The following is a 21,080-nucleotide window of genomic DNA, read 5'->3' as shown; positions in this document are numbered from 1 at the left end:
AGTGAGGAAAATAGGCCACTGGAGGAGAAGGGTGTGGCTCAGTGACTGAGGATGCTTTACATGTAGAAGGCCTCAGGTTCAATTCCCTGTGTCTCCAGTTAAAAGGGTCCGATGGATCATAGGTGATATAAGAACCCCTGCCCCGGGAGACCTGCTTCCATGATGGACCAGTGATTCATCAAGCAACCCATAATTCGTAAATGCATGCACATGAATGCTAAGGCATCATGCAGCAAACACTTGGGGCATTTATTTACATTAATCTGAGATTTGATCTGAGATTGCAAATGCCTTAGCAGACCAGGTGCTCAAGAGCAGCATCAACAGAAGGCCATTGCTTTCACATCCTGCATGTGAGCTCCCAAAGGCACCTGGTGGGCCACTGCGAGTAGCAGAGAGCTGGACTAGATGGACTCTGGTCTGATCCAGCTGGCTTGTTCTTATGTTCTTATGTTCTTATATTTTTATTAGGGGATCAAGCAATAAACAAATCAAGTGTTTCAGCGCTGCAGCTGCGAAGAGATATCGTGAACGACCGGTAGCAAGTTTTTCTCTGTCCCAGTTGGAAGGGGAGCCTGGCCTTTGGCTGGGAAAGGGCAGGGTAGAAATCAAATAAAAGTAAAAAAGTAAAAGAAAGCCTCCCCCCAGCCTCCAACCCCCATTGACAGCAATGCAGAAAACTCAATGCAGAGCAAAGATCCTTGGGCAAATTTCTGGGATGTTCCTGCAGGGGGCGCGTTTTTGGATGTATCGACACCAAAATTTCAGGATATCATCTGCAGACTGTCCTGTTGGGACCCCCCCAAGGTTGGTGCAGTTTGGTTCAGGGGGTCCAAAGTTATGGACCCTCAAAAGGGTAGCTCCCATCTCCTTAGCAAAGAATGCAGGCGGGGGGGGGGGCACATTTCTGAAGGCACAGTCTCAAAACTTTCAGGGTCTCATCAGGAGACTGCCCTAATGATACTCCCCAGGTTTGGTGCAGTTTGGTTCAGGGGGGCCAAAGTTATGGACCCTCAAAACTGTAGCCCCCATCTCCTATTAACTCCCATTGGAAACAATGGGGGACGGGGCACCCCCTTTGGGAGTCCATAACTTTGGACTCCTTGAACCAAACCTCACCAAACCTGGGGGGTAGCATAAGGATAGTCTCCTGATGATATGCTGAAATTTTGGTGCTGATATGTCTAAAAATGCACCCCCTGCAAGCACCAATGTCCTGGTCCAAAAAAAATGTGGTCGTGGTGGAGTGGCCACGGGGGGGGATCCCAACTCAGAGTTTTAGCTCCAGGCCTGGTTTGCCTCCTTACACCCCTGGTATGAGAGAAACATTACCCAGCCGACTGCAGGAATCAGATCATTCGTGCCCCTCTTCTTCCACTAACCAAACAGTCAAACAGTCCCAAATCTATTCCTAGACCTTAAAGGGGGGGGTGGGAGGAGTGTTGGGTGTTTGCAGTCACCGTTCTGCAGTTTTGCAGTCGTGATGGAAAATCTTTTGTAATCCCAGGGAGAATTGGCAGAGGAAATGGGCGAGGGAAGGGGGGGGGGGAGAGACAGGAGCGTGCCACACCTTTTCTTTCTCCTCACACACAAAACACATCATTGTGAACTCATGTGCATTAGTGGGCACTTAAAACTTTTCAACAATTTGTATAGCCGTTTGGCTTGTGAACTGGGAGTTGCCGCTTGCATTTTTTAAAAGGCCTTCTCTTTTCTCCAACCGTCACTTGTGAAACGTCTCCCGGATTCAGACGAGGAGCCATAGAAAAGTGCAAGAAATTCTGCACATCCAAATAGATTTTTGTTTGCTTTGTTTATATCACACCTATCTCCCCGCTGGTGATAAAGTTACGAGCTCCAGGTTGGAAAATACCCGGAGATTCTTTTTGAGGGGTGGGGAGGGGGAAGGAAGCCTAGGGTGAGCTGAGTATAATACCATAGAGTCCAGGAGAGAGACTTCAGTGGGGCACAATACCATAGAATCCAGCTTCCAAAGCAGCCATTTTCTCCAAGTGAACTGACCTCTATTGCTGGAGATCAGTTGTAATCTCAGGAGATCTCAAGCCACCTCCTGGCAACCCGGCAACCCGGCCTAAAGGAGCCCACGTTGCTCTCTTCACTGCCGTTTTCATCTCCAGGTCCCACCTGGAGGTTGGCAACTCTACCAGAGGAGGGGATTTGGCAAAATGTGTAGAGAGCCGGAGTGGTGTAATGGTTAAGAACAGGTAGACTCTCATCTGGAGAACTCGGTTCAGTTCCTCACTCCTCCAGTCACAGTTCTCTCAGAACTCTCTCAGTCCCACCTGCCTCGCAAGGTATCTTTTGTGGGGAGAGGAAGGGAAAGAGTTTGTAAGCCACTTTGAGACTCCTTGCGGTTCAGAAAAGTGGGGTACAAATCCAAACTTCTTCCTCTTCTTCTAGGATTTGCAGAATCCTCTCCTGATATCTCACAGGTCTCAACCTTCTAATAACTTCAAAACCCCACGAGTGGCTTTATTTATTCAAATATTTAGTCAAACATCCTGCACTTGCAAGCAGGGGAAGAGACTGGTGTAACTTGAAAACTGTCTTCCAACACTCAAAAGGCCCTCAAAATGATATTTCTTCACTGATTCAGGATTTTGCTTGCACGCACACACATACAAATTCTCTGTTTTGATTGTACATACATAGTTGAATCCGTATTACCCCACATGGCTTATCTCTGGGGTGTCTTCTTTTTTGTGCGGAAGACTGAGAGGAACAATGGCCAGGTCTTGTTTCATCACCCCATAGCCCAGCCCCTTTGCACTTAAACAGCCTTAAACCACAAACCCGTAGATTGTGTAACAAACACCCTTCTGTTGGGTAAGGGAGAAAAGGAGACTCATTCTTCCCCTCCCCACTCCTGCTTTTAAACCTCTTGTTATGCCAATTGGAAACCAGCCTTAGGTGGCCCCCTGGCCCCCGTCCGCCCAGAATCCTCTCAACAGCGTGAATGCATGAACCTGCCTTATCCTGAGTCAAACCATTGATATGTCAAGGTCAATATTGTCTACTGGCGAAGAAGAAGAAGAAAAAGATCCCCCCCTTTCTCTCTTGTAGGAGACTCAAAGGGCCTTACAATCTCCTTGCCCTTCCCCCCTCACAACCCCCTGTGAGGGGGGTGGGGCTGAGAGAGCTCAGAAGAACTGTGACTAGCCCAAGGTCACCCAGCTGGCGTGTGTTGGAGTGCACAGGCTAATCTGAATTCCCCAGATAAATCTCCACAGCTCAAATGGCAGAGCGGGGAATCAAACCCAGTTCCTCCAAATTAGAATGCACCAGCTCTTAACCACTGCGCCACTGCTGCTCGAAGGCAAAGGTCTTTCCCACCACCTCATTCTTTTAACTAGAGATGCCACTCATTATATCTGGGACCTTCAGCAAGCAAAGCAGATGTTCTACCACTGTTGAACCACTGTCACAGTTTGTCAGAACTCTCTCAGGCCCACCTACCTCACAAGGTGTCTGCTGTGGAGAGAGGAAGAGAAAGGAGTTTGTAGGTTGCCATGAGTCTCCTTACAGGAGAGAAAGGTTAGGTGTAAATCTAAACTCTCCTTCAGTTGAAGACAGTTTTATTTAAGACTGCATTTGATAAATTTAGAAAGAAAAGGAGGCGGAGTTTGGATTTCTACCCTGCTTTTCTCAACCACAGGACTCTCAAAACAGCTTCCAAACTCCCCTTCCTCTCCCCACAACACACACCTTGGTGAGGCAGGTGGGCCGAGAGAGTTCTGAGAGAACTGTGACTGGTCCAAGGTCACCCAGCAGGATTCACATGGAGGAGCAGAGAAGCAAATCCAGTTCACCAGATAAGAGTCTGCTGCTTCTGTGGAGGAGTGGGAAATCAATCCCCTCCCTCCCCTCCCTTGTCATGCCACCCCTCCCTCCCTCCCTCCCCTTCCCTTGCATGCCACCCCTCCCTCCCCTTCCTCTCCTTGGGTGAGTGGGCCATGTCCAAATGTAGACACTCCTCCTCCCTCCCTCCCCTTGCATGCTGCACCCCACCGCCTCCCTCACGCCCCTTCCCTTCCAGGCATTGCCACCCCTCCCCTCCCTCCCCTTCCTCTCCTTGGGTGAGTGGGCCATGTCCAAATGCCGAGCCACTCTCCTCCCCTCCCTTGCATGCCACCCCTCACTCCCTCCCCTTCCCCACTCCCTTCCCTTGCATGCCACCCCTCCCTCCCCTCTCCCTCCCTCCGCATCAGCATCCACCACTATACCATGCTAGCTCTAATTTAGTTTTTTTAATTTATGGGCTGCCTTGATTTGTGGTCTTCTGTGTGTTTTTCATCATTGTTTTCTTTGCATTGCAAACTGCCTGGAGTTCTGCCAGGTGGAAAGACAGCTTAAAAATTTAAACAAGAGATGAATATATACTAGAAAAGTCTTCCTTGTACCTGTTTCTTGATACCTTTCAACCAGAGGTGCTGAGAATTGAACCTGCCATCTTCTGCATGCAACGCTTGGGAGGCTCTACCACTCAGCCTCAACACTTCCCCTCTGACCAGCTGACTTGTGAAATCTCTTTGCAAATTCCCTTCATAGCAGGCGTGATATTCTCCCATTAGGGGGAGGGGGACCCTGACAATCCCCTCCTCATGTCTCTTCTTACCCCTTCGTCTCCTTTCAGGGATTCTCCAGGCGAGGCCGCTTGGACCTGAACGTACAGCGTGAGATTGTGCAACGGCCCCAGCACTGAGGCAAAGAGTGCACAACGGCGACCGGAAACCACAGGCCCCCACGGCTCCCCGCAAAGCGCAGCCCAGGTGCACACACAGACTCATAAGGAGAATCATGAGGCTCCTCTTGAGCTGGAGAACTGACAGGTCCAGCCCAGAGCCAGCTTCATTCGGTATCAGTAGCGGCGTTCCAGACCTTGACTCCGAGCGTTCCTTTTGTAAGCATAAGCATAAGCATTTTTATTGTCATTGTGCACGCACAACGAAATTTACAGCCGCATTCCTCGATGCACACAATTTCAGACTCATACATCATACTCATACAATTTCATACAATACATCATACTCATACAATTTCTTACTCATACCCCATCCTCACTTTCCCCTTCCTCCGCCCATCCCTACACAGCCCCAAACACATCAACACGAAGCCGCGGAGTTTAGCATAGCCACAGCTCTAGAGTAGAAGCTGTCTCTAAGCCTCTTTGTCCTAGACTTGATAGTCCTGTATCGCCTACCAGATGGTAGCAGTTCAAAAAGAGAGTGTGCTGGATGAGACGGGTCCCTCAGAATATTTTGGGCTTTCTTTAGGCTTCGGGAATTATAGAGTTCTTCCAAGGAGGGGAGAGGGCAGCCGATAATCCTCTGTGCAGTAGTGATCACCCTTTGGAGCGCCTTCCGATCTGCCACTGTGCAACTGGAGAACCATACACAGATGCAGTAGGTTGAGACACTCTCTATAGCACAGCGGTAAAAGGACACCAGGAGTTTTCCATCCAGTTGTTACTTCCTTAAAAGTCTCAGGTAGTACACAGGTAGTACACAAGTGAGTACACAGCAGCACACAAAAACACCCCTAGAAACACGTCCCAGAAACCCTCCCATGTTCAGGTTTCAAGTGATGTTCTTGAGGGTCTTCTGTTCTACCTAAGCTAGGGTTGCCAACTCTGGTTTGGGAAATTCCAGGAGATATGGGGTGTGTGGATTTTAGCAGGAGTATGGTTTGGGAGGGGGGACCTCAGCAGGCAATAATGCTATGGAGACCACCCTCCAAAGCAGACGTTTTCCACCAGGGAACAGATCTCTTTACAGATCAGGGTTTTTTTTTTCTTCTTCTGGGACATCTCCAGGCCCTACCAGCAGGTTGGCAACCATTGCTTCCCTCCCCCTCCTCCTAATGTAAACCTAGGGAACAAGAATGCAATTTAAGCAGCTGTAGGCTGTGATGTACCAACCAAGGATTTGGTTCCCCTTCCTAATTTGACAGGACACTTCAGTTCCCGTCCACATTAACCGCTTCTCTGCACAATCCCACCTGAAGCATCATTCACTGTCCCCCTCCTGCAATTGTGAAAAACGACGAACTGTCGAAATATGGCTTGTTCCTAAATATCTTCTGTGATTGGTCTTTACAAAAAACAGAGGTCACATTAAATAGATCAAAGGGGGGGGGGGTTAAGAAACCATCGTTACACGACAGAATGATGTGAATCTAGGGTTCCCAGTTCTCACCTGGCCACTGGCAGTGGGTGTGGGGTAAGGCCAGAGGTGGGATCCAGCAGGTTCTCACAGGTTCCCGAAAGTAGGTTACTAATTATTTGTGTGTGCCGAGAGGGGGTTACTAATTGGTGATTTTGCCATGTGATTTTTGCCTTAGTTAACGCCCCTCCTCTCAGCAGTAGCGCGCAGAACTTGAAGCAGTCTAGCAGGAGGTGCACCGGCGTACGTGGCAGCCTGCGCTTGCGTGAATTCGTTTCCCGCCCAAGGAACGGCGCAGTGGCTGCGTCCTTACCACAGCCCTGCCCAGGAATGCCCCGCCCCCGGAATGTCCGGCCGCGCCCCCGTCGTGCCCCGCCCAGCCCCATTGGCGCTACGCCACAGTTTGAATCCCGCCACCATGGGAACCTGTTACTAAAATTTTTAGATCCCACCACTGGGCTTTGGTTGAAGTGCACCGGGACACTATAACTAGGCTGCAAACAACATACAAAGTGAGCATCCATCCAAGGAAAGGGTGTGTATTTATTAAACCAACAGTATGCAAAATGAAAACAGGCAGATCTGCAAAAGACACAGAACAGCTCTCAATGTCCTCTAAGAGAACTGTCCATGGTCGATTCCTTACTCATGATTAGATGCGTGCTCGTCACTCCAAACATCCAGGTTTCCAGCAAAACTCCCCACTACACCAGTGCTGAACGCGCATTCATCCCGTTTCTGTTGCTCCCCACCCCCCATTCCCAGCACGTGTTATTTCAGAACCTGGAAGAGAGTTGACCTTTTCGAAAAATGTGTGTGCAATCTGGAGCAGTGGGGAAGTTGGGGGGGGGGGGGGAGAGGTGGGATCCAGCAGGTTCTCACCAGTTCCTGAGAGTGGGTTACTAATTATTTGTGTGTGCCAAGAGGGGGTTACAAATTGGGTCTGCTTTTCCGTTAGAAATTCCATTAGGTCCAAAAATCATACAGTCCTGTTGTTTCCTATGTGGCTGGTTAGCAAAGGTAGAAAACGGGATAATTCTCCCTGTTTGGGCTGTTTTAAAAACATGTTTTAGAAATATGGTAAAGTTCCTTGTTTAAGGAAAGTATCCTTCTTTTGATTTCGAGAAACAAAAACTATTTGAAAGTATTAAGTATTTGACAGGCAGTCAATTAGAGGAGAAGTAGTTGTTTCTGTTAGCAGTAGACAATAGGACTTGCTATAATGAGTTTAAATTATGGACAGAAAGATACCAGCTGGAAATTAGGAACTTTTTTTTTACAGTAAGAGTTTTTTACAGTCACAGAGAAATTATTAATGCCCCACCCCCGGGATGCCTGGCCTCGCCCCCGTTGTGCCCTGCCCAGCCCCATTGGCGCTACGCCACTGTTTGAATCCCACCACCATGGGAACCTGTTACTAAAATTTTTGGATCCCACCACTGGGGGGGCGGGGTTGAATCCAGATTCGAACTACGCGCCCTTAAGAGTAACGTGGAGCCTCCCATCCAATCAGGACACAGTGGGCTGTGCTCGAAGCACAGGTCTCAGATACTGATCATATGAACAGTGTCAAGACAGTCCAAATTCATATGAGCTTCCTCATGGTGTATGCTCGTTTCGTGGATGCCTGTCCTCTTTCTCACCGTAATATTTCAGGCTTGCCCATAATATTCCAGGATCACTATCTTTGGGATATGTATTGTACAAATTAAATGCAATCCTATAAATGCGTCCCCACAAAATCGGTCTAAGCAACAGATAGATTTGTTTTGTCACACTTTGCTTAATAAATACACACTCATTACTTGGACGGATAGATGTGTGCCTTGTATATTGTTGCAGCCTAGGTATAGTGTTCCAGTGTTTAATTTAAATTATGGTCTCACACTATATCCTTTTGTTGCTTCTGTTTGGTTAAAATACAGACAGATCACCCATCAACTATGGCTGCCAACCTCCAGGTTGGACCTGGAGTTCTCCTGGAATTACAACTGAACTCTCAATGACAGACATCAGCCCCACCCCCCCACCCCCGGGAAGAAATGGCAGCTTTGGAGGGTGAATTTCATGGCATCACATCCTCTTCTGTGGTCCCTCCTTTTCTCAAACTGCACCCTCAAATCTCCAGGAATTTCCCAACCCAGAGTTGACAACCCAACCAGAGCTGCCATCAGTTTGTCAGTCTAAGTGGTGCCAGGCTTAGGGAGTGACATTTTGTATAACAAAACAGCATGATTCAGATTACGTGCCTAGAACCAATTGCAAAGATTGAGAGCTGGATTTACTATCAGCTCCAAACAGGCATACAGGCTGTTAAATAAATATCTAGATGCGGCCACTCATGCTGGAATCCAGAACTCCAGAAGAATCCGCATCATTGCAAAGTAAGCCCTAGACTCTCTTGTCTGTATTTTGCTTCTGCAAGGAATATTCCCAGACAACACAGCTTGCTTGGTAATCCAGAAGCCTCTGGTCATGTGCAGAGTGCCTGACCCTTGTCCAGAGTAACTGTGACCATTGCTGACTTCATCCACAGCCTGTCTTTCTTCCCAAGACTCAGGGCACATTACAAAATATGAAAAACTTTTCAATTGAACGAGAAAGCCCTCCGATACACCATGCAAACAAATAAAATGACAGAAACTGGAAAACAAAACAAATGTAAAATTAAGGCATGACATACCTTCATGCAGGAAGAGGGTTCAGAGTAGAACAGAAGAGGATATTGCTGTAAAAAGGGAGGGAGATATATAATAAACTTTGCAATAGACTTCTGTTCCAGTCTCTCAACATTTCTTAATAAGGAGCAGGGTTTCAGATCAGAGACACCAGTTTTTACAGTTCTGGTTTTTACAGAAGTTCTCATTTTTGGTTGTTAGCACCTTTCTTCCCATGAGTTCTAAAAAATCCAAGCTAAAGAATCGTCCCACTGAAATCCATTGGTCCTTAAGGTGAGCAACATCTTTTTCTTGCCATCACTGCATCTCTCAATCTCTTTATCTCATGGCCTGTCTTACCCCACCCCCCCATACACCATTTGCAATTTGCAAAAAAATAAAAAAAAACCCTTTCAAACCGACCGATGCTATTGAAGAAGAAGAAAAAAAGGCTCAGAGCTTGCAAGCTCGGTCACACCAATAGGAAACCAGCCCTGGTGGTTTGTGTGACTTCACTTCCCAAAATTACACACACACACACACACACCCGAGCCCTGTTCATCCGGCCCCCCGTGCAAGATCCACCCCTGCCAATGCAACTCTGCTGGCTGCCCATGGAGTTCTAGGCGGGAAGCAGCAGGTAGAGGCGTGCCATGGATTGCCCCATTAAGGTAAGTTCTGGAGATGTTCGTCCGGCTCCATCAGCCACTGATTCCTTCACCCCCTTCTCTGTCTGTCTTGCTCTGTGCTGGTCTCTGGTGCAGTTCCTCTCTCATACACACCCAGTTCCAGAAACAGGGGCCCCCTCCGCTCTTTCCTTCTGGTACAAAAAAATTTCCTCTTCCTTCCCTTTCGTGGTGGTTGATGTCTCTGAGCTTGAAAAACCCAAACCAAACCACCACGAGAGACGCCTTCAGCTCTAGAAGAGGAGACCTCCTTCGACTGTGGAGACTGACCGACCGATTATTTGGGGGGATAATCAGGGACCCCGCGACACGTTGATAAGGGAAGGCCGGGCTCCTTCTCTTTCAGTTCCTCTGGTGCAAAGGAAAAAAGAGATTCTTATAGGGATGCCTACAATTGTCAAATCATCAAGTTTTAGGAATGGCTGTGAAGAGTCGGGGTCACTGCGATCCCACAAAATGGAGGTTCTTCCCATCATAAAAGGTCAGTTCAAGTTTCCTTTGGGATGTCGAGCACTGGTGTTTTCTTGTCCCCCAGATTTCAGATTGATTTATTCTTTACAACTTAAAAAAAACCACTGGGGGTTTTGGGGGATCATTTTCTTGTTTATCACAGATCAGGTTTTGTCAACCAGTCACTGGAGTCTAGAGATGTCTTTAAGGTTCTGACTTTCTTCTGCCTTGATTTAGAAATCCTGTGGAATCAGATTTGGCTTTGAGGGGTGTGTTCTTGGAGAAACTGATTGCTTTTAAAAAGAAAGTCACATTATTTTATTTTTGAAATGATGGTTGAGACGAACTGTCTCTCATCTGATGACCCCCGGCAGGTCAAATTGTGCCTAAAAGACTCACCCCCCAAAAAGGTTCAGGATTTGTAATCAACGCAACATGAAAGGCATCTTGTCACATCTTGCAAGCGGGTCTAAGCTGGGCTCAGCAGTAAATTAGGATCGGCCTGATCTAGATTTCCAAAACAAGAAATGCCTTGTCAGGGTCAGCCCCAGAGGGTGGCAATATTGGGCATTTGCCAAGGCCCCCCGCTTGGCAAGGAACCTAAAACTACAACAGAGACCTGTTCTCAGGGTTATTTCCTTGGACGGCTCAGTGCCGGCGCAGCATGTGAAAACGTTGCTTGTCTATACACACCATCTTGGAGTGAGGGTTTTCACTTGTTCTAGAGAATGAATCTGCTTCAACTGCAGAATTCTGAAACACCGTGGCTTGCGCATTCAACCAGATTGTGACACCAGATGCCATTTTAGCGGTGAATTCAGCATCTGCGTTGGCAAACTTTTCACCTACTAAAAAGGACAACAGTAGTTGCTTTGGTGCCGAAGCCATTTACGGTGTCTTTTTAACTGCGGAGGGAGAGAGGAGGTGGAACAACCAAACTCTGGCTTTTTTTTTACTAGCTCCAGCTTTTCTGCGATTAACATCTCTCTGATCGGCAGGTAAAGATCTTCAGAGTAGGGAAATAAATATCACTGCTTGACAATTTCTGCAGCTTGTTAAAAGCCAACGAGCAGGGGTGGCGGACAAAGTTGGCATCCCTATTTCTCGAGCTCTCCCGGCAAGAATCCTAGCATTGTGAGCTTATTATGAACAACAGGCATTGTTGACATTTTTTTAAATTAACGCTGTTCCTATGCCTTTAAATAGCATCCTGAGGTTAAAAAAAATGACCAAAGCAGGCAAAGTAATGGGGAAATCTTCCTATTCATGATTTCTGCATGTCAGTTTTCTCTTCGCCTAGAAGAATTTACTGCTTTCAGCTACCCACTGGGAATCCAGAATTCAAACTTCAGCTAAACCATGAAGTCACTAGGCAAATTCGTTTATCTCCTTCCTACTATCTGCAATATAGGAACTGCAATAGTGGTGTACCTTGCAGGGTGGCTAAGGATCATGCTGACTTATGCAGTTTTAAGAACTCTCTCTGTGGCAATATAGGGTCAAAAACAAGGGAAGCATTTTCTTGAAGCCCTGCCAGTAAAAGGAAGATGGCCCTTCTCAATAGAACCAGCTGATAGAACAAGTTTTTCTCCTAGCATAAAGCTAAAACTTTTATGGAGTAGATCTCACTCCACCAGATCCAAGTCTTTAAGATACCATTAGACACCTGCTTGTTTTGGGGCTGAAACAGACACACAGCCAGCCTGACAGAATTAAAATCCAGGTGAAAAATAGGCTGAATTAAATAACCTGGAGTACTTATAGGCAGTCTGAAATATGGCACATCGAAACCTTAAGACATATCAAAGCCATAGTCCCCTTCCATCCCAGCCTGGCCTCACACTGCCAAATCTTTGCTATGCCTCTACTGAAAGTCAGAGGCAGCAGCCACAGGCTTTGTACGATTGTTTTTTCTGCAGGTCTAAGCAAGTGAGAATCTCCCTGCTGTGAAAAGCTTTTTGTTGAACCCGTTGATCAAACTGTCTTTAAAGACATAGGGGTAAACCAGAGACATTTCTCCCTCCCCGCCCCTCCCCGCCCCGCCCCGCCCCACCCCGATCTGCTGGCAACCTTATTGATTTTTATCCCAGCTTCCCTCCATGGTGTTCAGGGTGGTTCTGGGGTTGCCAGCTCCCAGGTGGGGCCTAAAGATCTCCTGAAATTACAAATGCTCTCCAGGTTACAGAGATTAGTTCCCCAGAGAAAAATGGTTGCTTGGGAGGATGGAATGTATAGGGTTATACCAGTGATGGCGAACCTTTTCGAGACCGAGTGCCCAAATTGCAACCCAAAACCCACTTATTTATTGCAAAGTGCCAACGCGGCAATTTAACCTGAATAACCCCCTCGAGCAGGGGCTAGCCTGCTGTAGCCCCCAGCAAGTCCCATATCTGCCACTCTGCGCCTCTCTAGCATCTCTGCTGCCTCTGCCCCCCCCCCCCCGGGTAGCAGTCACCTGGAGCACAGGTACCAGGCCCACCAGCCGAGTCCTCTCTGCTCGCTGAGGTGCATGCACATCAAGTCCAGTGGCCCAGGCCAGCCTAGATGTGTGTGTGTGGGTGGGGGAGCATTTCAAGACAAACTCTGTGTGCGCGTGCCCACAGAGAGGGCTCTGAGTGCCACATCTGGCACCCGTGCCATAGGTTCGCCATCACTGGGTTATACCCTCCGAGGTCTCCCCCCTCCCCAATTCCCACTCTCTCAAGGCTCTACACCCCGCGTATCCATCCGCAGATCTTCAGGAATTTCCCAACAGTGCTGGCAGTTTACATCAATATGTCTAGAGACTACCTCAATCTCCCTCCTCCTCCATTTTATTCCCTCAACAATTTGGCGAGGTAGGCTAGGCTGAGGGGGGTGTTTGGTTCAAGGCCATTCAGTGGGCTTCCACAACAGAGTATGGGTCTGGTCCTGGACTTCCCAGACTCTAGTCCCATTCTTTCACCACTACAATCAAGGTGTCTCTTTGTGGTTTGGCTGCTCTGCTCCCAGTCTCAGTGTGGAGGGGACGTCTCATCCCAGGCTTGGTCAGAAACCTGCATCTTGGGCTCCTGGACAAATCCATCCCTGATTCTGCATAAGTTGTACTACCAGATGAGGAGAAACTATAGCTACATAGGTTAAGAACTGACTACCCTTCCTCACCCCTCCACCCCCTGCCATACCCAGGATTTTGGCATGGCAGGAAGTTGTGTTCCCATCCCTCCATTGTCCCCCCTCCGAGTGCCTCTGGCCTTTATTATAGCAGATGGGAGAGCTATTTAAAGCGACCCCCCCCCCCCAAGCAGGCAACTTCTGAGCCCATTTCTCAGCAGGCAGCCCTTATCAGCAGCAACAGACACTTCCGGCTTTGCGGTCTCCAACTTCCTGCGTTGGCTTCCTGCATTAGCGGTCCCACCAGCACTGCTGAGCCAAATAGAGTGTGTGGGTCCCCCACCAACTGCTATCATGTCAGTCAGACAGCCTAATCTTTGAGCAGCTCCCATCTCACACATACACCCAGTCTCATGCTCAATTCAGACGTCTGAGTTGAGGTTTATTTATACCCCACTTTGCTCTCCTCGGGAGACCCAAAGCGGCTTACAACATCGTGGTCTCTGCCTCTGTTTTATCCTCCCAACAACCCTACAATGTTGCTGAGGTTGAAAGAGAAGGTACTGGTTCAATGTTACCTAGCAGGCTTCCACAGCAGAGATTCAAACCTGGGGCTTCCAGATCCAAATCTGATGTCCTAGTATTGACTACAGGGGTGGCCAACCTATGGCATCCCAGATGTTCATGGACTACAATTCCCATCAGCCAATTGGCCATGCTGGCAGGGGCTGATGGGAATTGTAGTCCATGAACACCTGGGATGCCATAGGTTGGCCACCCCTGTAGTCAATACACCACACTGGCTATTATTCAGAGGCAGGGGCCAATCCTGACAGCTTGCACCTAATTCCCAACATTGCTGGTCCCTACCCATCATAGATAACCCAAATGAATAAAAAATTAACAGGATTTAGGGGGTGGGAAAAAGGAGAGCTGGCATAGTAGCAAAAGAAGAAGAAGAGTTTGGATGTATACCCAACCTTTCTCTTCTGCAAGGAGACTCAAGGTGGCTTACCCTTTCCCTTCCTCTCCCTACAACAGACACATTGTGAGGTAGGTGGGGCTAAGAGAGTCCTGAGGGAACTGTGACTAGCTCAAGGTCACCCAGCAGGAATGTAGGAGTGGGAGAACACATCTGGCTCACCAGATAAGCCTCTGCCACTCAGATGGAGGAGTGGGGAATCAAACCCAGTTTCTCCAGATTAGAATCCACCTGCTCTTCACCACTACACCACCAAGCCTGATCTTGTCAGATCTCAGGGTCAGTACTTGGAATAGAGATTACCGAGGAAGACTCTGCAGAGGAAAGCAATGGCAAAGCACCCCTGCTTCTCCTGTGCCTTGAAGGCCCTTTGTTGTTCAGTTGTGACTTGATAGGCACTGCACACAGCTGCAGGGGAGGGAAGAGAGGATTTGATGTCTTGGTTTAGTCAAATCATACGATGTTAATTTTTCCGGACGGATACGCTGCTTCTTGGTAGCTGGTCCTTGCCGACCCTTGGGGATAGGCTGGGATAAAAATTCCACACAAACAAACCGTCCTTTTATTTTCCCCTAGGGAAACATATGTAGTTGCTAGGCAGCCCTGGTTTCCTTCCTCCCTGGACCCAGCGGCTGTCGTGGCAATAGAAGGGCCAAGCCCAAGATAACCCAGCAAAGTGTGGAGAGCAGACTCAAGGGTGGACTGGGAGAAGTTCCCTAAAGTAGTTACCATTTCAGAAACCGGAGGAATGGATTTCTCTTGGGGAAATGTTTAACGGCTCCTATTTAGCGTGTCTGATGAACAGACCTTTGACTCTCAAAAGTCTGAACCCTGCAACTCTGGTTGATTTCTAAGGTGCGACTGGACTCAATCCTCTCTTATATAGGGCTGCGTACTGATAAAGCACATCTCGAGAGCAAATAATCTGACCTCTTTAACGAAACCCCTACAACAAAGGCCGTTTTCATTAGCAAAGCTAAATGCTTTCCTATCATCAGTGACGATAGGCAGATACTGACACTCCATTCCATGTATACCCCTGTGGCATTGACACACCAGATAAAATATTGCTTACTGCATATACTCGTGTATAAGCCAACTTTTTCAGCACATTTTTTACGCTGAAAAAGCCCCCCTCGACTTATATTCGGGTCGGCTTATACTCAAGTATATACGGGTTGGCTTATACTCGAGTATATATTGGCAAAGTCTTCTCAAGTTACTTTGGCTGTTATTCCAGGTGGGCATACAGAGCTAGTTTACTGTTTTTCTTTGAAATAAATATTCAAAAACATTTAACCTACTGATGCCTCAATTGATGTAACTTTATTGGTATCTATTTTTATTTTTGAAATTTACCAGTAGCTGCTGCATTTCCCACCCTAGGCTTATACTCAAGTCAATAAGTTTTCCCAGTTTTTTATGGCAAAATTAGGTGCCTCACCTTATATTCGGGTTGGCTTATACTCGAGTATATATGGTATCTTAAACTGCCTGCTTCATAAAGAAATTCGCTCCCACCTAATTGGGCCTTCAATCACCAAAGAAAGAAAAGTTTGGCTAGACCTCTTAAGCAAACTTTTTTGGCTGAAGCCCCTTCCGCACATGCAGAATAATTCACTTTCAATCCACTTTCAATGAACTTTGCAGCTGGATTTTACCGTGCGGGATTGGTTTTGTGAAGAGAGATGCAGACAATCCACTTGCAAACAATTGTGAAAGTGGACTGAAAGTGCATTGTTCTGCATGTGCAGAAGGGGCGTGAGACGATACCATCCTTGGCAGCATGTTTTCGGGGCACAGCACTGATCGAAAGATTTTGAATAGGATATCCTGAACTTAAAAGAGGAGCAGCAAAATGAGGATTAACCTTTCAGACAATGGAATAGTTGTCATTAGGTATAATTTTATATCTTTATTTATTTATTTATTTTTCCATTTGTATCCCGCCCTTCCCACAGGGCTCAGGGCGGCAAACAATAAAACCACGACAATCATACAATATAAAACCAATACCGACACCATAAAACCAATAAAACCAATATAAAACCGACACAAACGGTATCATTTAAAAATCCTGATATTGGGGTGCTGTGTGGTGTCCGGGGTGTATGGCTGTGTTCTAGCAGCATTCTCTCCTGATGTTTCGCCTGCATCTGTGGCTGGCATCTTCAGAGGATCTCATGGTAGTAAAGCAAGTGGAGTATATACCATCAGATCCTCTGAAGATGCCAGCCACAGATGCAGAGCCTTCAGAGAATGCTGCTAGAACTTGCGGCTATAACCCGGACACCTACCAGTGATTCCGGCCGTGAAAGCCTTCGACAATACAAATCCTCATATTGTTATATGTAATGAGGCCCAATTGGACATACACTTGTCTTTTAAATACCATTGAAAATCTCTGATTCCGATAAAGGGCTGCTAAATCCAGACTGGGGAACTCCGGGAGATTTGGGGGTGGAGACAGGCAGGGTCATATTTGGGAGGGGTGGGACCATAATAAGTTGTAATACCATAGAGTCAGTCTGCTAGAGGGGCCCTTTTCTCCAGGGGACCTGATTTATGTTGTCTGGTAGAGGCGAACTGTAATTCTGAGACGCCTCCAGGCCCTCTTTGGAAGCTGACAACCTTCCTTAATATCTCCCTTCGAGATCCCCTGTAAGGGTTTGCCTCAGTCTGTAAGACTTCTGAGAACAATGCTGTAATATTATCATTGGCCTCTTCCACACATGCAGAATAATGCATTTTCAATCCACTTTCAATGTACTTCACTGCTAGATTTTACTGGGCGGAATAGCAAAATCCACTTGAAGAGAAGAAGAAGAAGAGTTTGGATTTATATCCCCCCTTTCTCTCCTGCAGGAGACTCAAAGGGGCTTACAATCTCCTTGCCCTTCCCCCCTCACAACAAACACCCTGTGAGGTGGGTGGGGCTGAGAGAGCTCCGAGAAGCTGTGACTAGCCCAAGGTCACCCAGCTGGCGTGTGTGAGAGTGTACAGGCTAATCTGAATTCCCCAGATAAGCCTCCACAGCTCAGGCGGCAGAGCTGGGAATCAAACCCGGTTCCTCCAGATTAGATACATGAGCCCTTAACCTCCTACGCCACTGCTGCTCACAATTGCAACCAATTGTGAAAGTGGATTGAAAGTGCATTATTCTGCATGTGTGGAAGGGGCCTCAGTACAACAGTATTCAGCTGCTAATGTTTAAAAGTAGAAAAAGTCCATGGAGACAGGGAGCTGCCACCATGGGACCAGGGAAGGGAAACCAGCCATGTGGAAGCCGCATTGCTGTTAACGCCATACTGGCAGGTGTTACTGGAAAACTACACCCTTCTCCACGTGGTGAGTTCCACCCAAACACTTACTGATTGGTTCCCCACCCTGGGACATGGACAATATATACCCCACTAAAACATTCCCTTCTCACTGGACACAGTGTGTAACAGACTTCCCTCTGTGATACACCTCTGAAGATGCCAGCCACAGATGCAGGCGAAACGTCAGGAACAAGATCCACCAGACCACAGCCACACAGCCCGGAAAACCCACCACAACCAGCTGAATCCGGCCATGAAGGCCTTCAACAATACTAGTTCCAATCGTTTTCCATGGGGGTTCCAGACCTATGTAAGCGAGATACAATTGGTGGGAGATAAAAAGAGCTGGGGAGGGGATTTAAAGGGAAACCAACTGATAGGGGGAAAGATTAAGCATTCCCTCTTGTGGATCCCTTCCGTAGGCAAATATCCCCCCACCCCCCCATTCTGCACTTTGTAGCTCCCTCCTCCTGAATTTTTATTTTCAGATTCTCCTTCAGTCCTCGCTGTGTCCCTGCAGTCTGGCTGGGCTTTCTTCCAGAGGTGCTATTGAGAAAGGACTCCCATGTTGCCCTCCCCCCAAAACCCCAGCTCCCTTATACTGAACTGAAATTAATTTTGCTCCCTTACACTGCTGAGAATGGCTTTGCTCCCTCCCCCGCAACCCCCCTTTATTTTTGCTTGTTCGCCTCCTAATCTGAGTCCATCAGTTTGCTACAGTTAGAATCATTATCTCGTATCTCTCAATGAAGCATCGAGGCTTAACGCATCGGCTTGCTGATTGGCTGGCTTCTGAAGGGGAAATAGTGTGGGAAGATGAACGGATCACATGCTGACAGGGGCCGAGAAGCGGCAGGAGGGGATCAAAAATTGCCTGCAAGGATGATAATAAAAGAAAGGGGATCACTCAGTACAAATCCCTATGCACAGAGGTGGGATCCAACCAGTTCTCACCACTTCTCTAGAAGTGGTTACTAATTTTTTCTGAGTGCCGAGAAGGGGTTACTAAAGCAACCTCCCTGCCCAATAGGGACTGGAGGTGCGTGTGTGCGGCGGCACCACTGTTTGAATCCCACCACCATCGGAGCCTGTTATTAACATTTTTGGATCCCACCACTGCCTATGCAGGTCTAAATCTAATCCTGAGGGCTGTAACTGGAGTCACTCTGCACAGGGTGGCATGTTTATATTGAATTTAAGAGCCCTGATGGATCAGACCAGTGGTCCATTTAATCCAGGAGCCTGTTTCACCAGAGGGCCAACAAACTCAGCATAGAGGGCATTATCTTCCCTTCAAATTCAAATTCCCTTCAAATTCAAATTCCCTTCAAATTAATAGAATCATAGAGTCGGAAGAGACCCCAAGGGCCATCAAGTCCAACCCCCTGCAATGCAGGAACACACAATCAGAGCACTCCTGACAGGAGGTCATCCAGCCTCTGTTTAAAAACCTCCAAAGAAGGAGGCTCCACCACACTCAGAAGTAATGTATTCCACTGTCGAACAGCCCTTACTGTCAGGAAGTTTTCCTGATGTTTAGGTGGAATCCCTTTTCCTTCACCTTGAGCCGATTACTCCTGGTCCTAGTCTCAGGAACATCAGAAAACAAGCCTGCTCCTTCACCAACATGACATCCCTTCGAATATCTAAACATGGCAATCATGTCGCTTCTTGACCTGAGGTTCTTTACTCATACCTTGTCTTTCTCCCCAGTGGGGATCCAAACCAGCTTGCGTTGTTCTCCTTTTCTCCATTTTAACCTCACAACAAACCTGCGGGGTAGGTTAAGCTGATTGTGTGACTGGCCCAAAGTCCCCTAGCAAGCTTCCAAGGCAGAGCAGGGATTTCAACCTGGGTCTCTCAGATCGTAGCCTGACAATCTAGCCACTGCACCATACTAGCTCACTATACTGGCTCTCTGTTACTTCTTAGCACTGGCATTCAAAGGTTTGCTGCCTCTGTCTATGGAGGTTCTCTTTCGTCACTGTAGCTAGCAGGTATTAGTGATGCTGGTGGAGAGAGTACGGTTGCTTCGATGTCATGCTAGAAATATAATGGAAATGGGGACATTTTAAATGTCAAGAACGTTTTTACAGTCTCTTATAGTGTAATCTTAAACAGAGTTATGCCTTTCTAAATCCACTGAAGTCAACGGGTTAGGAGGATGCCACTCTGTGCTTCCCTTCTTAGTACATAATTAAAGTGGTCAGAAGCAATGAAGGAAGATCTGTTCCCACAATAGAGTGTAATGGTTAGCAGTGGAACAGGGAGACCTGGGTTCTAATCCACACTTGGCTGCCAAGCGCACCAGAGAGTCACTGTGGTGTAGTGGTTAAGAGCAGGTGGACTCTACTCTGGAGAACCAGGTTTGATTCCCCACTCCTCCACATGAGCTGTGCACTCTAATCTGGTGAACCAGATTCGTTTCTCCACTCCTGCATTTCTGCTGGGCAACCTTGGGCTAGTCACAGTTCTCTCAGAACTCCCTCAGCCTCATCTACCTCACCAGGTGTCTGTTGTGGGGAGAGGAAGGGAAGGAGTTTGAAAACCCTTTGAGTCTCCTTGCAGGAGAGAAAGGGCGGGGGGACATAAATCCAAACTTTTCTTCTTCATTGCTCCTCCACATGAGGGGCAGATTCTTATCTGGTGAGCTGGATTTCTTTCCCCACTCCTCCACATGAAGCTTGTTGGGTGACCTCAGGCTAGTCACAGTTCTCTCAGAACTCTCCCAGCCCCACCTACCTCACAAGGTGCCTGCTGTGGGGAAAGGAAGGGAAGGAGTTTGTAAGCCACCTTGAGTCTCCTTACAGGAGAGAAAGGCGGAGTATGAATCCAAACTCCTAGATGACTGTAGTGCATTCATTTTCTCGCAGCCTGTCCTACCTCGCAGGGTTGTTGTGTGAACAAAATCAGTAGGATCCATCTATGCAGCTCAGTAGAAGGATGCTGGGATTAAAAATAAAAAAAAATCCACCCCCTGCCTCCCATGTCATTAGATTGGCGCTGACTATAAATTGGCTGACCATGTTTTCAGTAAAAGGGCAGAAATCTAAGCAATAATATACCCTAACTGGGAAAGCTAGTGGGTGTTTTCTTATCTGAGTACATCCAGAAATTTTAGCAAGTGATTCTCTTCCTGTCACAGAGATACAGGGCTTGAAAACAATGCATCTCCTTAATCTCAGCATGCCAGTTTTTTGCTAAAGGCGCAGCCCCCTCCCCCCACCCGAACTAGCCAAGCATAACCTTCTGCAACACAAATGTTGCTATATCCAGACAACTTTTCCTGTCTGCTTTCCATTTCGCACCAAGCTGCTTGCCTTCATGAATGGGCAGCCTCTTTTAAAACCAAGACTACTTAAAATATGGAAAGATCCTGGCTCCTTCTTCTAAAATGGGAGCTTTCAAAATTTGTTGCCAGAAGACCCTAAGATTCTTCAGTAGGTTCTAATCTGGACTGGCAAAAGAACAGCAGTGGCGTAGTGGTTAAGAGCAGGTACACTCTAATCTGGAGAACCGGGTTTGATTCCCTGCTCTGCCGCTTGAGCTGCGGAGGCTTATCTGGGGAACTAGATTAGCCTGTCCACTCCAACACATGCCAGCTGAGTGACCTGAATGACCTTGGGCTAGTCACAGTTCTTCGGAACTCTCTCAGCCCCACCCACCCACTCTCTCAGTTCCACCCACCTTGTTGGGGGGGGGGGCAG

General features: G+C 47.6%; 1 protein-coding gene across 2 annotated transcripts in view; it reads left to right on the top strand.

Moving 5' to 3' along the window:
• Positions 1 to 9,386: 9,386 nt before the first annotated feature.
• LOC125435649 (retroviral integration site protein Fli-1 homolog) overlaps positions 9,387 to 21,080 on the top strand; it is a 57,494-nt gene continuing 45,800 nt past the window's right edge. For both annotated transcript variants that reach the window (XM_048501932.1, XM_048501931.1), the window contains exon 1: positions 9,387 to 9,510. In XM_048501932.1, the coding sequence (XP_048357889.1) occupies positions 9,493 to 9,510 (18 nt within the window). In that variant the 5' untranslated portion in view covers positions 9,387 to 9,492. The remainder of the gene's footprint in view (positions 9,511 to 21,080) is intronic.

This window comes from Sphaerodactylus townsendi, linkage group LG06 (genome assembly GCF_021028975.2).
Source record: "Sphaerodactylus townsendi isolate TG3544 linkage group LG06, MPM_Stown_v2.3, whole genome shotgun sequence".
NCBI classification, from domain to species: Eukaryota; Metazoa; Chordata; class Lepidosauria; order Squamata; family Sphaerodactylidae; genus Sphaerodactylus; species Sphaerodactylus townsendi.
Note: the sequence above shows the minus strand (reverse complement) of the source record. Positions and strands in the feature narration are given on the sequence as shown.